Source organism: Schistocerca cancellata, chromosome 3 (assembly GCF_023864275.1).
Source record: "Schistocerca cancellata isolate TAMUIC-IGC-003103 chromosome 3, iqSchCanc2.1, whole genome shotgun sequence".
In the NCBI taxonomy this organism is placed as follows: Eukaryota; Metazoa; Arthropoda; class Insecta; order Orthoptera; family Acrididae; genus Schistocerca; species Schistocerca cancellata.
The window spans coordinates 624,909,184-624,930,259 of record NC_064628.1 but is presented as its reverse complement, the minus strand read 5'-3'; the positions used below and the strand labels follow the sequence as shown (position 1 = coordinate 624,930,259).

Genomic DNA, 21,076 nt, shown 5'->3' with positions numbered 1-21,076 from the left:
ATTTAAAACCATTTAAGTGAAGAAAACAAAATACATTAAATAATTCAGTACAAATGTCTTGTTTTACGTTTGGAGTATTGGATTAGTTTTATCTGTGTCAACAAACCAGATTTTATGATTATTATGTCTCCCATCACAGGAGTTGTCACTGGCTGAAATTAGAAACAAATTATCAAGAAGCACCAGACTAGCTGAGCTGAAAGAAAAAGTTACCAAAATCAACAGATGTGCTACAAAACTGAAAGAACTAGAAACAAGAAGGAAAGCATTGGAAACTCCTGGCACACCTAAAATACAAAAGTTCAAAGCACTTGACATAGAGGTTCCAGTTAGGTAAATAAAATAGTTTCATATATACACATATGTATTCAGTGTACTTAACTGGATTTATACCCAAAATTGGGAAATAAATATGGAGACAATAGTATGTCGATGACTGTTTTAAGATTTTAGTGTGTTGTAACTTTTTCAAGTTACAGTGTTCTATGGTGTTACAGTGCTTCTCTTATCGGTAAGGAGGACAAGAAATTTCATCACTCAGATTGTTAGTTATCTCATGCCCATCCATTACTGTATCAAGTATATGTTCTTAAATTCAAATTGTTCTTTGCTATGTTGTCTTTTATTTGCTAAATTTCCTTTTTATGTGCTCTTAAGCCCCTGGCCATCTTATTTTAATGTTTGCAAATAGAGGGAAGTAGACTGAAACTGACATCATATGATTAATGATACAAGAAAGCTATCTTTGTTTCAAACAAATATGATGAAGTCTCTGCCAGCTATACAATATTCTATGATGTTCCTACAAGCTGGAACAAGACCTGCTCTACTTCATGAAATTGGTGTGTTCAGTAAATATTTGTTTCCACAGCACTTCAGTGAAAGTTCATTGTTAATTCCTGATTTCTGGACTATTGGAGCCTAGTGACTCCATGCCATGAGTATTGTGGTCATGACAGTACTGGCAAATGAGCACATCAAGGATTTTGGAAATTACCGTTGTCCTGTGCATGATCTCATTTGTAGTAAATAGATGTTTGTGATTTAGTTACTATAGCAGATATTCTAAGAAACATATTGTGTTACACCTGGTTTTCCCATAAAGAGGGGTGTATATTACCTACATTTATTGTAAATTAACTCCATTTTCTAGTTTGCCAAATAACTATAATTAATCTCAATAAGTTTTAGGAAATGAGTAACTTTTACCACAGGTTTTTCTGTTGCCGTAACCCTAGAAACACCAAGGTATTATAGGTTACACGGAGCACCAACCAAGGGCAAATTGTGCCCGTGTTACAATAAGTTGTAAATCCTGTAATATGTTGCAATATGTGTTTATTTTATGTAATTCTGTTTCCATTGAGATATTAGTTTAACAGGAAATAGTGACAACATAACTGAAAGCTTAATTTTTTAACACTCATTGGGTAAATATAACAATCGAGAATGGCCAAATCTTGGTCATTGAAAGTTTGCGTAAACAAGATAAGAAGGTTTGTAATTGAATACAAAGGCTGTCTAAAGTTTCTATGCTCTCTTTGATCTATTAACTGAATAGTACAGCTTTGTCATTGACAGAAAGTTTCAAAAACAGAAATGAAAACACTTGCTAAAATCAATGTTATTGTACATTGAAAACTCTCAGAAAACACTTTTCACTTGGAGAGAATATTTTCACTTACAGATGACATTTACCTTCTGCACACAAAATGGTTGATTCTGAATGAATCTTACACAGATGGCGTCCACAGCTTCCACATGTAAACTTGGTTTTTGTGATGTTTTCTCTTGCTCTCTGGTTACTTGCATTCTTGAAGCATAAGTAGCACCTTGCTTTCCTAGTTGGTTCTTCATTTGCAGCAATTTTGTTTACCTCTGGTTTCTTTCTTATGATTTCTCCCATCGCGCAAATAATAGGCAACTGGAGTCCTTTCAAATCCATGGCTCGCTCTTCTACGTATGGTTTCAAAAGTTCGTGGCCTAATTCATGGAGATACAGTTTTCTGGCATTTGGTTTCCCTTCATTCCATTTAGGCGCATTCATCTTGAACAGTGTGTATGAGTTAACTGCAGCTATATCAAGTAGGCTGTAGAACATTGACAGTGGCCATCTTCTCGTAGCCCTTTTTGTAGAGTATGTCCTAACCATTTGATCTACGGCATCCACTCCTCCCTTAGTGGAATTATAGTACAGGTTTATGTGTGTTTTCTTTTTTGGTATATCAACTTCTATTCCAGCATTACGATGTTGTGTAGACAACATCAACAGATTTTTCTTCGGTTTTTTCTTTGTGATGTAAGAGACAATTGTTTCTGGCGGCTTCTTAGAAGATGGGTCTGTGAATGTGAATTTGGAGGAATACAGCTCTCTGCCTGCTGTCATCTAAAGTTCGGTGCGGTACATGTTTTGTGTTTGATCTGAGTGTCCCAACCAATGTAAGTTTGTAGTCTGATAGAGAATGTCCGCCAACTCCACAGAAGTGTAGGAGAGGACAGTTGTGACATTGTAGCCTATGTTCTTTATTGACTTAACCAGTCTCTTCACAATCTCAAGAAGACTTCGTCCACTGGCAGGTCTACTATCTTTTCCAGCATACACTTCCATTTTTATTATGTATCGTTCAACTGCACTACAAACATTCTGACTAATATTCCATATTTTCCAGGTTAGTCTTTGAGGAAAACTTTGAAAGGACAATGACCTCTGAAAAGACACAACATTTCATCAATTGTATTGTCAGGTCCACTTTTGAAGTACCTGTGAATATTCCATTCAATACTCCCACGCAGCGGCGCAAATTTGTCACGTACACGTCTTTCTGAGCTGGTGCCTTTATCATCAAAGTGAAGAATTTTCAATAGCTGATATGCTCTTGTCTTACCCATAGCTCCTCTATAAATCACTCTTCCCAATAAATTTGAGCATAAATCAGATGAAGAAATATTGGTGTCCTGTAAACTCCCATTAGAATTAAAATTCCCATCAATGCATATATTTCAGAATCGCTAACGGGAGATAAGTTTTCTCTTTCAGCTTCTTCATTTGTATGGTGAAGTATTTTCCATACTAATGCAGGAGTGAAATTTTTTTTAAATGATTCACATATGATTGTTACTTTCCCAGCACTGGTTATTCCTTGACGTTCATGGACTATGTTACCAAAATCCCTTTTACTATGTCTCGGAGCATCTGCAAGATACACTCTGCCAGAACTTGTAACATATTTATTTGTAGCATTACCTGCATGGTTTGTTTCTTCTTCTTTGTCCTCCGCTTCTTCACTGGAATCCTTTTCTACTTCTGTATGATCTGACTCAAAATCACTTAAATCTGATAATTCGTCATTGAGAAACAGTTCTGCAAGAACTTCTGTGTTATTCAACCCTCTATAACTCATCTTACAAAATCTACTTTACAAAAAAGGCGTTGCTCTACTGTGAAAAACTGCTAATAGTAATAATGGCAAGTCTAAAATCAACAATGAAAGTGAAACTCGACAAAACAAACCACTGTAAAACTGAATAAAAGAAAGAAAAACATACGGGCAAATTTTGCCCATGCTTGGTTGTAGGGAAGATAATAAGAATTATGGTTGCGTGGAGTACCAAACCCAGGCAGAATGTGCCCATGGGCCTAAAATTCCTATTTTGTACTTTCAATTATAAAAATTTAACCATAGAAACATACAGCATAGTGTATTATAAGGCAACAGACAAATAGAAAAAGACCCAAAAACATAGAAAAATACTTGCCATGCCATTTTTAAAAAAATAAAAATGTACGGGAAATTTTTGCCCATACTGGATGTTTCTAGGGTTAATAGAAATCTCATTTTGTGTATTTGCTTCAATTATTATAGGTAATTAGCAACTTTCTAGCTCAACAGATTAAAAGATAATCAGCAGACTTAACTTAAAGTTATCTATTAACTGTCCTATAATGCATTGCACTAGCTAAATGCAGCCCCACTATGAATGCTGTTCTCAAACACGGGACGAGTTGGTTGACATTTGTAAGCAGCTGGAAATCGCTCTGACTACTGTCAAATGATTTACAGGTGCTGCGAATTGGTGTTTTGGAAGGGCACCTGAAAGTCATGTAACTGTGGTTCTGGTACCAAAGGTACCCCAAGTACTACCCTACAGGGTTCAAGCAATTGCAGATTGCGGCGTACATTGGAACACACGATGCCTGTTGTCTAGGCCTTAAGGTCATACTTGGATTATTCCAGTGAATGGCAGAGAAGATTGAGAAGACCAGCCTTGCACACAGAGTTTCAAGGAAGCTCACAGTTTGCAGCATTGTCCCCAGAATTGAATGTGGCCCCTTGGTTGTGAGTCAAGTGGAAGGACTTAATGTCATAGGGCTGAGAGCTGCAGGGTGCCCCTAAATGGGTCAGGTGTGCACTATACATCAGAGGCTGCTATCCAGGTGGCTCCCTGTGTGTGGGGTGCACACAAGATCTTCTTCTCCCCCCTCCCTCCCCTTTTTATTTATTTTTTTATTTTATTATTATTATTATTTTTTTTTTTTTTTTTTTTTTTTTTTGTTTTAAGATTAGGAGACTCTCCATCCAATACAGATAACAATAGCTGTAGGACCCCCCAGGGGGTCCACAACTCTTTTGTGGATACGTGCGTAGCGAGCACGGGACCCCGAGCTAATGTGGCCTTCCTTCCTTTCCGGGCTGCATACCTTCCCATTCCGCATCCTTCCCCATCCCTATCTTCGCCCCTCCTCCCCTCACCTCTGGCTCTTTCCTTCTCTTTCTCCCCATCTGGGAGTATGGTTTGTGCCTACGTCCGGAGACGGACGCTCGTAAATGTACTGCATTTCTTGCCTTCCTTGCTTTTATGTCTTCTTCCTTCCTTTGTCCTTCTCTGTCTTTTTCCTTCCTTTGTCCTTCTCTTTTCCTTACCTCTTCTCTTTCTCTTTTCTCCGCTGCGGCGTTTGAGACTTCTCTTCCTTCCCTTCCCTTTCTTTTTCTTCCTCCCTGTGCGTGTCTGAAGGCCGACCCACGCCCTTCGTGCGTAGCCGGTGACGGGGTAACGCGTAATTCCCCGCCCCGGGTAGACAGGTAGGACACGTACGTACCCCCTGGTAACGGCCAGGCCCAGGGAGGGGTGATTACCCGAGCTGATACCTTCCGAAAATGCCGATTGGTCCCTCCGTCCGTTTGTCGGGAGGTGTGACCTGAGGTGTGAACAATCACCTAAGGCGGGAGTGCCCTCAGAGAGGGCCCCCACAAGGGAGGAGCGCGCCATCGGAGACGCCGGTAATCATGGGGGATTCTTCCGCAATGGTTTCCTCACCTTCCACTAAGTCTAGTCACAAACGTAAGCATACTGAGTCTCAGCCACAGACGATTCTTCCATCGTTGCCACAGTTCCTTGTTGTTTCTCGGTCTGATGAAGGTCACGACTTCTCCACGGTCAACCCTTTCATTATTCAGAAAGGAGTCGACGCAATAGCAGGTCCTGTAAAGTCTTGTTCCAGATTACGGAATGGCACCCTGTTGTTAGAAACACACAGTGCCCTCCAGTCACAAAAATTGCTGCGTACTTCTCTGCTCCACACCTTCCCTGTCCGGGTGGAACCGCACCGTACCTTGAATTCCTCGCGTGGAGTCGTTTATACACGCTCCCTCGATGGATTGTCTGACGAAGAAATTCAGCACTATCTGTCTGACCTGGGCGTAACGGCAGTTCATAGAGTAATGAAACGGGTTGACACGAACATCATTCCAACCCGTACTGTCTTCTTGACATTTGACACAGTTCAACTCCCATCGAAAATCAAAGCAGGCTATGAGATAATTTCCGTTCGCCCTTACGTCCCAAACCCTACGCGTTGCTATCGATGTCAGCGGTTCAATCACACCAGCCAGTCCTGTTCCAATCCAGCCAAATGTGTTACGTGTGGCACGGATGCCCATGAGGGTGCTTGTCCACCTCCATCCCCTCGCTGCATCAACTGTATGGGTGACCACGCTGCTTCCTCTCGAGATTGCCCCGTTTTTAAGAATGAGAAGCTCATCCAGGAAATAAGGGTGAAGGAAAAGGTGTCGACCTTTGCTGCTCGAAAATTATTCGCCAGTCGCAAGCCCACCGTGCCTCAGACAGGAAAATACAGCACTGTCCTTGCTTCTCCTCGGCCAACAAAGGAGGCGGCCACGCAGACTTGCGACCTCACCTTTAGTACCACGGTCGTCAGATCGGCCAGCGCAAAGATCGCTCGTTCAACCTCACCACTTTCGCCTGCCCACTCTATGGCTCACCCTTCGTCGGGTTCTGCTACATCTCGAGCCCAAAAGTCGGACGCCAAGTCTTCGAAAAAAGAGCATACTAGTGAAGAGTTTTTACGGACCGCAGCTTCACAACCATCGGTTCCTCCTTCCTCTAAACAACATTCTTCCAAGAAGGCTACAAAGAAACCCAGTTCCTCTCCTTCTCCGCCAAGGCGTGCCCCCTCTACAGCACCACCTGGCGGAAATCGCCCTCGGCCATCTTCTGTGTCGCCGAGGCGCACTGCTGGTGGCCGGTCAACCGGCCGATCGCTGGTGGCAGGGACTGCTCCTGACCAACTTATGGATCAGGATCTTCTGCCTTCGGCTGAATGCCATTCCATGCTGTCGGTTGCTAGCTCCGAGCAGTCTTTGAGTTGACAGCAACTTTGGTCACATTCCTCCATTCTCTTTTCACCCCATGTCCATTATCCACTGGAATATCCGCGGCATTCGAGCCAATCGGGATGAATTGTCGGTCCTCTTACGCTCCTACTCGCCGGTCATCTTCTGTCTTCAGGAAACAAAGCTGCGTCCCCATGACCGCTTTGTTCTCCCTCATTTTCAGTCTGTCCGATATGATCTCCCCTCTGTTGAAGGCTCTCCAGCCCATGGAGGACTCATGATTCTTCTCCGTGATACTCTCCATTATCACCCAATCCCCTTAAACACTTCCTTCCAAGCTGTCGCCGTCCGTCTTTCACTTTCCGGATACACGTTCTCTCTTTGTACTGTATACATTCCATCGTCCACACCAATGGCACGAGCTGATCTCCTTCATCTTCTTGGTCAGCTTCCACCCCCCTATTTGCTGGTTGGGGACTTCAATGCCCACCACCCGCTTTGGGGATCTCCACACCCTTGTCCACGTGGCTCCGTATTGCTAGACGTCTTCCACCAAGCGGATCTAGTTTGCCTCAACACTGGGGTCCCCACATTTTTGTCTGCCTCCACGACAACCTTATCTCATTTGGACCTTGCGGTCGGTACTGTTCCGCTAGCTCGGCGCTTCGAATGGTTCGCCCTTGATGATACACACTCGAGTGACCACTTTCCATGTGTCCTCAGACTGCAGCCTCAACTGCCATATATGCGCCCGCGACGCTGGAAGTTTGCCCAAGCCGATTGGACACTTTTTTCGTCTCTCGCGACATTCGATGACCGTCGCTTTCCCAGCGTCGACGATGAGGTCACACACATTACCGACGTTATCCTTACAGCTGCGGAACGTTCAATACCACGCACCTCCGAATTGCCCCGGCGCCCCCCAGTTCCTTGGTGGAACGAGGCATGCCGTGACGCAATACGTGAGCGGCGACGTGCTCTTCGCATTTTCCGTCACCATCCTACTTTGGCCAACTGTATCCGCTATAAGCAGCTCCGTGCGCGATGCCGTCGCGTCATCCGCGATAGCAAGAAGGCAAGCTGGAAATTCTTTATTAGCTCATTTAACACCTTCACTCCCTCCTCGGAAGTTTGGAGTCGGCTTCGACGGTTCTCAGGCGCGCCTAGTTTCTCCCCGGTTTCTGGGCTCACTGTCGCGCATGATACCTTAGTGGACCCCGTCGCAATTTCTAACTCGTTGGGTCAGCACTTTGCTGAGATTTCGAGCTCTTCAAATTACCCGCCAGCGTTTCTCCCGAAGAAACGTGCAGCGGAAGTGCGACCTCTTGCTTTCTCCTCCCAAAATCACGAAAGCTACAATACTGTTTTCTCCATGCGGGAACTCCAACATGCCCTCTCATCTTCTCGCTCCTCCGTCCCAGGACCGGATGGTATCCATGTCCAAATGTTGCTGCATTTATCCACCCATAGTCTGCGTTACCTCCTTCGCCTTTATAATCGAATTTGGACCGGCAGCACCTTTCCCAGACGGTGGCGGGAAGCTATTGTCGTTCCCGTTCCGAAACCTGGAAAGGACAAACATCTCCCCTCTAGCTATCGCCCCATTTCTCTCACGAGTAGTGTCTGTAAGGTTTTGGAGCGTATGGTGAATTACCGTTTAGCTTGGTGGCTGGAATCCCGCAGCCTTTTAACACCAGCCCAATGCGGATTTCGGAAGCATCGTTCTGCAGTTGACCATCTTGTCGCTCTCTCCACTTATATCATAAACAATTTTCTCCGGCAACGCCAAACGGTAGCAATATTTTTTGATCTGGAGAGAGCATACGATACCTGTTGGAGGACAGGCATCCTCCGCACACTGTTCTCTTGGGGCTTTCGAGGCCGGCTGCCCCTTTTTCTTCGCGAATTTATGGCAGAGCGCACTTTTCGGGTGCGGGTGAACACTACTCTCTCCCGTACTTTCTCCCAAGAAAACGGGGTACCCCAGGGATCCGTGCTGAGTGTTGTACTGTTTGCCATCGCCATAAATCCAATTATGGATTGTCTCCCTCCTGATGTCTCGGGCTCCCTCTTTGTGGACGATTTTGCGATCTACTACAGCTCTCAACGGACCAGCCTTCTTGAACGACGTCTTCAAGGATGTCTCGATCGCCTCCACTCGTGGAGCATCGAAACTGGCTTCCGTTTTTCACCCAGTAAGACCGTTTGTGTAAATTTTTGGCGACGTAAGGAGTTTCTTCCGCCCTCCTTACATCTAGGTCCTGTCAACCTTCCGTTTTCAGACGTCGCTAAATTCTTGGGTCTTATGTTTGACAGAAAACTATGCTGGTCCTCCCACGTTTCCTATCTTTCGGCTCGCTGTCTGCGATCACTTAACACCCTCCGTGTCCTGAATGGTACCTCCTGGGGAGCGGACCGAGTGGTCCTTCTCCGCCTCTATCGCGCCTTAGTGCGCTCGAAATTGGATTATGGAAGCATAGTCTACTCCTCTGCTCGGCCGTCTATTCTTCGTCGTCTCGACTCTATCCACCACCGTGGATTACGTTTAGTGTCTGGAGCTTTTTACACTAGCCCTGTGGAAAGCCTTTATGCTGAGACTGCTGAACCTCCGCTGTCCAATCGGCGGGCAGTACTCCTGAGTCGTTATGCTAGCCGTCTGTCTTCCATGCCTGCTAATCCAGCCCACGACCTTTTTTTCGACGCCTCCTTTGATGTAGGGTATGCAGGCCGCCCCTCCTCCCTACTACCCCCGGGAGTCCGCTTCCGTCAACTGCTCCATTCTCTTTCCTTCCGCTTTCCTAAAACCTTCTTGACAACTTGGGGTACAGCTCCGCCTTGGCTCCGTCCCCGGATCTGCCTGCTCCGTGACCTTTGTCAATTTCCCAAGGATGGTACCCCTACACTTGTTTATCGTCGGGCATTTGCTGCTCTATGTGCAGAAATGACGGACGCCACATTTATTTACACCGACGGCTCGAAAACATCGTTAGGTGTAGGGAGTGCCTATATTGTTGGCGACACCCCAAATCGCTTTCGGCTTCCCGACCAGTGTTCGGTTTATACTGCGGAGCTTTACGCTGTTCTCCAGGCTGTCCACTACATCCGCCGCCATCAGCGGATACAGTACGTTATCTGCTCAGATTCTCTCAGCTCTCTCCTCAGTCTCCAAGCTCTTTACCCTGTGCACCCTCTGGTCCACCGGATTCAGGACTGTCTGCGCTTGCTTCACCTGAGGGGCGTCTCGGTGGCGTTCCTCTGGCTCCCGGGACACGCTGGTATCTGTGGGAATGAGGCGGCCGATATAGCGGCCAAGGCCGCAGTCTCTCTTCCTCGGCCAGCTATTCAGTCGCTTCCCTTCACCGATCTTCGGAACGATTTATGTCGCCATGTTGCTCAATTATGGCATGCCCATTGGTCGGCACTTCCCTGTAATAAATTGCGGGAAGTGAAAGCCCTTCCTTGCGCTTGGACCTCTTCCTCCCGAACGCGTCGTCGGGAGGAGGTAATTTTAGCTAGACTCCGGATAGGACATTGTCGTTTTAGCCATCGACATCTTTTAAGCGGCGATCCTCCCCCACTCTGTCCCCACTGCTCTCAGCTGTGGACGGTAAGACACCTTTTAATTGAATGCCCCTATTTTAATCCGTTACGCTCCCGTCTACAGCTATCGCCTGATCTATCGTCGATTTTAGCAGATGACACGCGCTCCGCCGACCGCGTTCTACAGTTTATTAGTGACAGTGCAATGACGTCAGTCATTTGAAGCTTTTTTTGGGGACAATCACCCCCTTTCTGTAGTGGATTTTTAAGCAGTCTTCTATTTTTAGTTTCTCCAATTTTCTGACTTTGTTCCCATTGCTGCTGGTTTTAAATTTCGGTTTTTTACTGTCTTAAGTCACGGGCTGGGCGCTAATGACCATAGAAGTTTTGCGCCCTAAAACCACAACAACAAAAAAAAAAAAAAAAAAAAAAAAAAAATTGCTGTAGGAAACGGAGAAGATTGAGTGTAAGATTGAAAGAAACACCTCTTGTAGGTGAGAGTATTAAAATTGTAATGGTTAACTGCCATAGTATTTGCAACAAAGTGCCAGAGTTTGAAGCACTCCTGAAAAGTGGCGGAGCTCACATAACGCTAGGTACAGAAAGTTGGTTGAAACCAGAAATTGATAGCAGTGCGATTTTTGGGGAAAATTCAAGTGTACATTGAAAGAATAGGCTAATGGGAAATGGAGGTCATGTATTTGTCACAATAGACAAGAAACTCAAATCCACTGTGAGAGAAATTGAAGCTGCACGTGAGATTGTGTGAGCACTACTCAGTATCAGGTATGGGCATTAAATGGTAATTGGATCCTTCTATCACCCACCAGACTCGTCTCCTGAGGTAAATGAAAACTTTAGAGAAAATCTTAGTTAACTTGTTTGTAAGTTCTCCTACTATACTGTAATCATTGATGGAGACTTTAATCATCTAACAATCAATTAGGAACATTACAGTTTGCTAGTGGTGGGCATGATAAGGTATCCTGTGAAATATTATTAAATGCCGCCTCTGAAAACTACCTAGAATATATAGTTTGGAACCCCACTCATTATGGAAATACTTCGGATCAAATGGCAACAAATAGACCTGACCTCTTTGAGCATGTCCACATCAAAACTGGTATCAGTGATCATGACACGGTTGTGGCAACAATGATTACCAAAGTACAAAGAACAACTAAAACAAGTAGAAAGATATATATGTGCAATAAACTAGATAAAAAGTCAGGAGTGTGATATCTCAGTGAGGAATTTGAAACTTTCATCACAGGGCCAAGGCATGTAGAGGAACTATGGCTCAAATTTAAAAGAATAATGGGCCATGCACTGGATGGGTATGTACACAGTACAACAGTTCATAATGGGAGGGACCCTCTGTGGTACATAGTCACTGTAAAGGAACTAAAGAAGCAGAGACTACTGCATAATAGATGTAAAACAAAGCATAAGACTCTAGATATAGAGATGCTGAATGAAATGTGTTTGGCTGTCAGGTGAGCAATGACTGAAGCCATCAGTAACATCCATAGCAGAGTAATATCAAGTGATTTTCCACAGAACCCAAAGAAATTCAGGGGTATGTAAAGGCTGTTAGTGGCGCCAGAGTTAGTGTTCAGTCCATAGGAAGTGAGACAGGAACTGAAATTGAGGGCAGCAAAGCAAAAGCTGAATTGCTTAACTCAGTTTTCAGATGTTTCTTTACAGAGGAAGGCACAAGAGAATTGTCCCAATGTAATCCTCTTACCGTTGAAAAAAGTGAATGAAATCCACATTTGTGTCAAAGGTGTTGAGAAACAGCTGAATTCGTTAATTTAACAAAGGTCCAGGGCCTGGTGAAATCCCTATAAGATTATGTACTTAATTTGTGGCTGACTTTGTCTCCCTTCTAACTATAATCTCTCATAGATCCCTTGAACAAAAAACTATGCCTGGCAGTTGGAAGAAAGCACAGGTAACATCAGTCTGCAAGAAGGGTAGTAGAAGTAATCCACAAAACTACCATCCAATATCTTTGGCCTCAGTTTGCTGTAGAATCTTCAGACTTGTTGCGAGCTCAAATATAACAACGCTTAATGCCAACCACCATGGGTTCCGAAAACATCGATCATGTGAAAACCAACTCACACCTTTTTCACATGACATACTGAAAGCTGTGGATCAAGGCAGTTGTGTAGATGCAGTATTTCTTGATGTCCAAACAGCAGTTGATTCAGTACCAAACCTGTGATTATTGTCAAAAGTTTGATCATATTGGGTATTGAGTGAAATTTGTGACTGGATTGAAAACTTTGTGGTAGCATGTTATCTTGAATGGAGAGTCGTCGTCAGATATTGAAGTTACTTCAGATGTGCCTCAGGGAAGCGTTTTGGGACTCCTGCTGTTCATGTTGTATATTAATTACTTTGCAGACAATATTAAAAGTAAACTCGGCGTTTTTGTGGGTGATGTAGTTATCTATAATGAAGTACTGTCTGAAAGAAGCTGCACATCAGTCAGATCTTGATAAGATTACAAATACATGCATATAACGCTTTGTAGAAATATGAAATGGAATGATCATGTAGGCTCAGTTGTGGGTAAAACAGGTGCTAGACCTAGGTTTATTGGTAAAATATTGGGGAAGTGCAATCAGTCTACAAAGGGGATTGCTCATAAATCACTCATGTGACCTGATGTAGAATATTGCTCAAGTGTGTGGGACTCGTACTAAGTAGGACTAATGGGGAATATTAAACGTATACAGAGAAGGGCAGTATGATGATCACAGATTTGTTTGACCCATGGGAGAATCTCGCAGAGATGCTGAAGAAACTGAACTGGTAGACTTATCAAGACAGATGTGAACTACCATGAGAATGTATATTAACAATGTTTCAAGAACCAGCTTTAAATGATGACTCTAGGAATATGTTGAACCTCCTGTGTGTCACTCATATATGACAGTGAGGACAAGATTAGAATAATTACAGCACGCACAGAGGCATTTAAGTAATCATTCTTGCCGCACTCCTTATATGAATGGAACGAGAAGAAACGCTAATAACTGGTACAATGGGATGCATACTCCACCATGCACTTAGCGGTGGTTTGGAGAGTATGGATGCAGATGTAGATCAGTGCTAGTGTTGTGCAAAAGGACGTCTACAATTCTCCTAAGGGTAGTTTTGCTGTGTTCCACCATAACATTGTTTGTGTCTCTGGCTCAATTTATGTGGCTTCCACTTCCGATCCCACCCCTCCTCACTTTACCTCCTCGTTTTGTGTGATGCCACTTGCTGTTCAGTAACTACATGGGTGTACTGTGCTTGTTTTTATTATTTCCAGTATTTCAATTTTTGACTTGGACTTTTTCTTGAAGTGTGGTACAGTGTGAATGGGTACTTACCTTCAATTAGGAATGATATACTGTATAATAATAGTTATTTTCACAGTGTAATGTTTTTTATCTTTAATAAATCAATAATTTAATTTCATTTGCATACTGTTTTATTTGATGATTTTTTTGTTATTAGCCTTATTATTTCAATATATAGCTGTTCATAATGATTTGAAATGTAGCATTTAAAATCTTGCTGCTTTCAGCCCTCAGAGTAGTGTTAGCAGCACACCACAGAAGTTGTTGAGTCCACTCAAGAGCCCTCTGAAATCACCTGCTCATCAGCGATATGCAGCACTTGCACGATCTGAGGTGCCATCATTACCTTTGCCTTACTCTTACCGTTGTCTGGCTGAGGCTTTCCGCTGTCTTGATACAGTTGTCTCCATGATGCACAATCGCAAAGAAGCTGTCACATTCAACAAAGTTAGTCCTGCTGTGCGCGAGATGCTTAGGAAGTAAGTTTTTGAGACTGCTGTTTACTATGCTGGGTTCTCTCTCTCTCTCTCTCTCTCTCTCTCTCTCTCTCTCACACACACACACACACACACACACACACACACACACACACACACAGTGATCAGTAGTGATTCTTAGCAATAATCCTCAGATGCCCATAAATGCTGGTGAGTAATAAAACACGTTATGCTTGTGTCAAATTATCATCATATATTATTTGAATTTGTAGATCCTCATTGGAAACAAGGCACTTTGCAAGGCAGTACTTATTCCTACAAATCGGGTGTTTTGTTATGGAATGTATCACATTTTAATGGTCTTCTTTAAGTAGATTGGTTGGAGGTGTCTCTGCGTCACTGTCCAGTATTTAATAAATTTGATGTACACCATACACAAGAAATGATATGTTACTAGTGTAATGCACCTACTCATGGGGGGGAGGGGGAGGGAGGGGGGCAGCACTAATAACAGCTTCACCTTACATGACATCTATATAATGTTGTGAAGGGCCCTGTTCAGCTGAAGCGTTTTGACCACTCCCAGAGAAGTGTAGACAACCACTGAAAACATGTGGTGTAAGGTTGGGGTCTCTACAGAGATTCACAACCTCATTGTTTACTGAATAAAATAACTTATTGCACTATATTGTTTTTGTGAGAGCTCTAGCAATGGCACCTGCCGTCACTGCACATGTTGATTCACAAATTTAAGTTAGTTTAAAAGTTTAACAAAATGTACTAAGAATCACTTGCAAAAATATCGTTCTTTTTAGCTTTTCTCTTTTGTACCTGGTTTCAAGAAATATTTTGTGAAAGGCAAAACTATTAATGAGTTGTTGAATTGTACCTGAAGCATACATTTGTTAAGGTGTGAGGAGCAAGGATTTCTGTATTCTGAATTGGTAATTGTTTCCTCTTCCATTTTAGAGAATTCACAGAATTTCACCTGGGTCAAATAAAGCATGTATATCCAGAAGCATATACTTACACTCAGCAGAAATGCCATGTTTTTGGGTGTGCAGTGAAGCAAGAGAAATATGAGCTTACACTGGTGCCAGTGTTGTTGAAAATGCAGGAAGGTACGTTAGTTTTAGTGACCAATTTCTTCCTTTCTCTGGCTTTTTATTATGTGTAACACAAGAAATGTTTGTTCTAGTTGGTGCAGATAACTCAAAAGTTGAACCAACAATGACTCCCTCTTATCTTCTGGAGCGAAGGAAAGTGTTCCATAGTAAATTACTGGAAATAGTGAAAGATCAGCATGAGGTAAGTCTACATTTTTATTATCTTTATTTAAATCTAAGTGCGGAATTGTGAATTCTTTGATAAGGTGGGGGTTCTGATAATTGAATGACACAATTTAGTGCAGTGTCTCAATTCTGACGCTGTTAACTATTTACACCTTTGGCCAATCATTTGCAAACTTTTTGGGAGCCTTGATTTGTCAACAATTTGTTTTGTTAGCCACTTCTTGTGCTATATGTGTGCCCCAAATGTGCTGCCTTTATTAGGAGTTGAAAGTCTTGTCAAGTACAGCAGATGTTTATGGGTGGGGGATACAATTACTTTGGGTTACATTTCATGCAACAAACAAACATGAGATATAGTATCACAAAAAAACTTATAATTGTATTGTGCTTATATGGACTTGAATTGACAATGGTTTTGCAAAGGACAATGAAGAAGGTACACTTGTAGAAGTGAAACTCATTCATAGGCAATAATGCAAATCAAATTTTGCCAGTAAAGGGAGACGAAACAACCAGCAAATCATAATAAAAGTGTGAGATGGTCAATGTGTAAAAGTAAATAGTGTTGACAGCTTCATTGTTGCATTCTTACACAAGTTCTAGTCTCTATGAAGTCAACATATAAGTGATTCATAGTATGACATCACTGATGTGCCTCCATTGCTGGTATAATCTGTATACACACCTTAAAAAATGTTCTTTTGATTTTGTAGCACTAATATGTTAATAGCCGATGTTTGTTGTGCATAATTGCATACTTACCCTGTACAGTTATTCACTTTTATAATTGCAATACCCATGTATCACTATTACTTCTGGTTCTGCAAGAACACTCACTTTTCTCCCCACCACCGATGAAAGTGACAACAATAGTGATTTTTTTTTCTCCTAGTTTTTGGAATGTATGGGCAACATTGCCACACTTGTTGCAGTCTAAGATCAGAAATGTTTCCTCAGCAGAAGCATTTGTCATGTCTCCTGAAATAGCCTATGGAATTAGATTAACAAGAGATGCTTTTCTGATTGTTCCAGTAGTGTTTTATTGTTTTGTTAAATTATTGAAAATAATTACAACTTTGAAATAAGCAAGGAGCAAAAAATAATTTATGTATAACACGTGGAGTAGTATGTTTGGAACCAGACAGTGCTTGTGCAAAGTTGCTTTCAGACAGGTATTTTTGGTTGTAATTTCCGTCTTTTGCGTGCAATGAAATGTAGTGTGAAAATAAAGATGCAAACAGTGGTTTGTTGTCTTCATTAAAACATGGAAGAGATGTATTTTACACTATTCACTTCCCTTGTGGATCCCATACTACAACATTTATGTAGAGATCTTTACTCCCACAGTAATTAACCTGATTTTTTTACTGATTTTTCAGGCTTTTTTAAAGACTTTGGATCCACCATTGATACTGGAGAAATCAAAGTTGACACGTTGGCATCCAGAATTTGATATTGATAAATTGCCTGATGTGCCAACAGAATCACTGCCAAAACCACCAAATGAAATTAGTTATCGGACAGCTAAAGATGTCCTTGGTAAGTCTCTCTCTCTCTCTCTCTCTCTCTCTATCTCTATCTATCTCTATCTCTATCTCGCACGCTCGCTCGCTCTGTAGGCCTTTGGCAGTTTTTGCATACTGCTCATGAGCAGTAGAGTTCAGAGTTGTGAGGTGTCAGTTTCTGCAGGAACTGCTGCTTTATTTTTGGTTGTGTTAGGGCCAGATTTCACCAAGCACTCTGGTCTAAAAAGAAAATCTCCTTTTTAGCTGTGCATTATTAAAATGTTTCAGGGTACAGTAAGAAGTGTAATAGAGTTTTTGCTATTTATTTCCTCAAACTTAGTAGCCAGTTTTATTTAGAGGAATATCATAAGTGTGAGGTTTTGAGAAATGCCTACATTTCCTCTAATGTTAGCATGTCAGATCCCCCACCCCCCGCCCAGGGGGCTCGCCACTCTTTGGTAGGTTCGTGCTTGGCTGCCACGATGCCCCTGTCTTTGCAGCACTTTTTCCGTTCCGTGCTGTATGTCTATCCTCCCGCTGTCCTTTTTTCCCCTCCCTCGGGGAACATGTCTGGGGTATTATTGGGAATGTTCTGCATTCTGTCGCTGACCTGTGAACAGTCTCGACTTACTTTTTCACTTCTTTTTCCTTTCTTTGTTTCCCTTCTCCTCTTGTTCCTCTGCTTCAGTGTTTAAGGATCCTCTGTTCTTCTTCTTCCTCCCTGTGCGCCCCTGAAGGCCGCCCCATGTGTCTCATGCGTAAAAGGTGACTGGGTAATGCATAATTCCCAGCCCCGGGTCGACAGGTAGGGTTCGCACGCACCCCCGGTACAGTCCCAGGGAGGGGTAATTGACTGAGCTGTAACCTTCCCAGATCACCCCCGTTGGTCCCTCTGTCAGGTGTTCTGGAGGTGTGACCTGAGGTGTGAACAATCTTGTGAAGGAGGCACCCAGTTGGAAGGAGCACGCCGTCGGAGACTCTGGCAATCATGGGGGATTTCCTCACGATGAGTCAATCATCCTCTCCACCGATGTCAATGAAACGTAAACAGACACGTACGTACTGCAGGTGGTCAGTCCATTGCCATGGTCAATCCGTTTATTATTCTGAAAGGTGTTGATGCCATTGCTGGTCTTGTGACATCCTGCTCTCATTTATGGAATGGCACTTTGCTTTTGGAGATGGCGTCTGATTCTCAAGCACAACTAGTTCTTGCCTCACTTCTCCATGGTTATCCTGTTCGTGTCGAGGTACATAGAACTTTGAATTCTTCCCGTGGTGTAATTTACACCAGGCTGCTTGATGGTCTAACAGAGACGGAAATACAATCTTACCTCTCTGATCAGAGTGTCATCGCTGCCCATTGTGTAATGAAAAAGGTCGATTCCTCCTTGGTGCCCACCCACACTCTTTTTCCTTATATTTGGTAGGGTGGTGCTGCCATCCAAGATTAAAGCGGGCTAGGAAATCATCACATTCCGGCAGTACATTCCGAATCTGATGGGCTGCTACCAGTGTCATCGGTTCAGTCACACTAGAACGTCTTGTCAACACCCAGCCACATGCGTAACCTGTGGCAGGGATGCACATGAGGTCAAACGTCCGCCTCCTCCTTCCCGCTGTATCAACTGCAATGGCGGCCATGCCGTCTCCTCCCAGGATTGTCCCGTGTATCTAGATGAGCGAGGGCTGTTCAAGAGATTTGGGTAAAGGAAAAGTGCCTTACCCAGTAGCTCTCAAGTTACTGACTAGTCGCAAACCCTGTGTTCTCCCATCTGGCACCTATAGTTCAATTCTTGTTAACCCTCACTCCATGAAGGACATGGCCATGCAAACACGTGACCTCAAATTTGGCTCTTAGGTTGTGAAGTTGCCCAGTGTCAAGGTAGCATCGTTGTCCCCTTGTCCTGCAACAAAAAGTCAAACTCTCGCCTAAAGGGGCGAAGCTACCCACTACACAACTGGCGGGCGGGAAAGGACAGAAGGAGTACTCCTGAAAAGACATCCTCTGCCCTCCAGCCAAACAACACCCAAGTCTTCCTATAACCAGAAGGGTTCGAAGAAGTCCGCTAAAGACAAATGGTCTTCTCCTTCACCAACTCGAAGATGCTGCCTAACGATGTCGCCACATGGTCACTTAGCCTGGCCGGCCTTTCTCGTCAGTGCGCACCACCAACCGTTTCTCAGCATTGGACACCGCAGACCGATCGTACAAGCGTTCTGATGCCCCTGTGGTCCACAGGAGCAGGATCCTCCTGCTTCTGTGCCCTGTAGTAGTGAGTCTCCACTGGCAGTCTCTCGGCGGCCACCGAGTTGACACCCCTACATCTCTTCCTCCTTATGACTGTCCTCCAATGGAACATTCGCGGCCTTTGGTCCAGGGTGTATACGACCCGGGACAACCGGGAATTCCGGGAAAAACCCGGGAATTTTTTCATCCGGGAGAAAACCGGGAAAAACCCGGGAATTTTTCATTGTTTTAGCTTTCAGTTACATTTTTGTAGTTTTGACTGCAGAATTGATTCTCTAGCAAAGAATGTTATTGTATCCTGCTACTGGAGAATGATACTGCAGCAATAAAATATAAACGAGAGGGAAAAAAATAAAACTGTAGTGGCAAAGGAAATGTGCATTTTACGACAACAAAACACCGTGCACGCACAAGCGTCTACAGATAGCAAAAATATGTTAAAGGCCGTAGGGCGCAGACTGTAATTGTTCGTAACAATAAACTGCTTGCTATGAGCATGACGTCACAACTGTTCACATTAGGTTCGTTTGACCAATTGCCAGCGGTCTGTTGCGCATGCGCATTTGACTCGCGTATACGCAGTACCTTCTCTCGCTTCCCGCTTCTTGAAGTTTGGCTGTTAGCTGCATCGGTAGTAGCAGCAAGCAGCCAGATGCAAACGAGAAAAATTTTTCTCGCACGGCGTAGATGCCAGATTCGCGCTTGCACAGAGTTGTCTGAGTTGTAGTGGGGAGGGGGTTAGTCTCCACGTGACCCGTGTTTACGTTAAGTGATTTCGGTGCTTCTCTTCGTGTACAGCTCCCACGTCAAATGAAAACAAAACGGATTTCTGTGGGCGGGAGCTATCAAGTGAATTAAAATGCATTCACATAATTACAGAGGGCAAAAATATATTATTAATTTAAGTTTCTGATTTTATTTTCTTTCCAAGTTAGTAGCAGTCAAGCATTAATCGCCTTGCAGAAGAATGAAGTTATTTTTGCAAGTTTGCTAAAGAAATTCCGCTGAGGCAATCATTTTATTTGAAACGAAGTGTTTCATTTAACAATTTTGGGTACTTCCAACTGATCGGTGAATTTCAAGTGCACGTTATCATCTTCTGCCATGTATGGCATTATGCCATAATAAAGAACCAAACATGAGATCGTAGAGTACTGGTACTCCAAGAAAATTTACATCCCAAAAACCACACTGAAAAGCTTAATATCAGATGGGACCTACTTCATTGTGAATCTGGAAAAAACCAATGTGCACTTCAAGCCGAATTATGCATTTTAGTATGATTCACGAAATTTTGATGCCTTTTTGGGTATCCTCTGATGCCCTGTTTCTTTTATGGTTTAGTGTAAGCTCTCTTAGTGCTTTATACACACGAACATGCGGGCTTCCTACACCACTGCAGTTGCACACGCACAATAATTCGTTTTTGGCGCTCTCTGGCAACTGGTAAATCGAACCTATAACTAACAGTATTGCGAACGGTGGTTAGAAAAGCGTTACTTTCAAAGTAAATTTCTTTTTACGCAAGATGAATTATGTTACGTGTGTGAAAGTGGGATGGATATCTAAATCACAGAGCGTTCGAAACTGAACAGTTTGAGGACCAGCCACTTCAAGAATTTCGAGCCGAGGCATTTATGTCACAATTTTAAATTTACTGGCACATTTGTGTGATGTATCTTAAAGTATATCACACCAAAAAAAGACCAATATTACACGTGAAAGCTTAGCTTTTCTTGTAGATATACGGTACTGTGTACATTAATGTAAACCGTTAACTTTTCCTCTTGCGTGTTCGCGCAATGTAACCAGTGATGTAGCTATTGGCTGACTATAACACGTGTCCTATGCACTGAATAGCTGCTGTCATCGGCTGGCGAGATCTCGTGGCTTGAGATATGACTCGCTTACAAAAGGACATCACAACCTCGGTTGCAACGCTCCGGAAACTAACAAGCTGTGTTTGGTGCAATTCGAATTTATACTTTCGTAATACGAAAATATGCAGCGTATATGTTGCTGCAAATCAAAAGTCTTTCAAAACTTCTCTGCTCCGGCTT

The 21,076-nt window shown here is 43.2% G+C and overlaps 2 protein-coding genes across 2 annotated transcripts in view; one reads left to right on the top strand and one right to left on the bottom strand.

The window, feature by feature from the left end:
- The window catches only part of LOC126175541 (D-aspartate oxidase), a 257,569-nt gene that overhangs the window by 203,945 nt on the left and 32,548 nt on the right, over positions 1–21,076 (bottom strand). The window lies entirely within an intron of this gene.
- Positions 1–21,076, top strand: part of LOC126175540 (DNA replication factor Cdt1) — a 101,085-nt gene that overhangs the window by 51,307 nt on the left and 28,702 nt on the right. Inside the window, exons 4-8 of the mRNA XM_049922375.1 lie at positions 140–333; positions 13,759–14,010; positions 14,938–15,089; positions 15,167–15,276; positions 16,640–16,799. Coding sequence (XP_049778332.1) covers positions 140–333; positions 13,759–14,010; positions 14,938–15,089; positions 15,167–15,276; positions 16,640–16,799 — 868 coding nt within the window. The remainder of the gene's footprint in view (positions 1–139; positions 334–13,758; positions 14,011–14,937; positions 15,090–15,166; positions 15,277–16,639; positions 16,800–21,076) is intronic.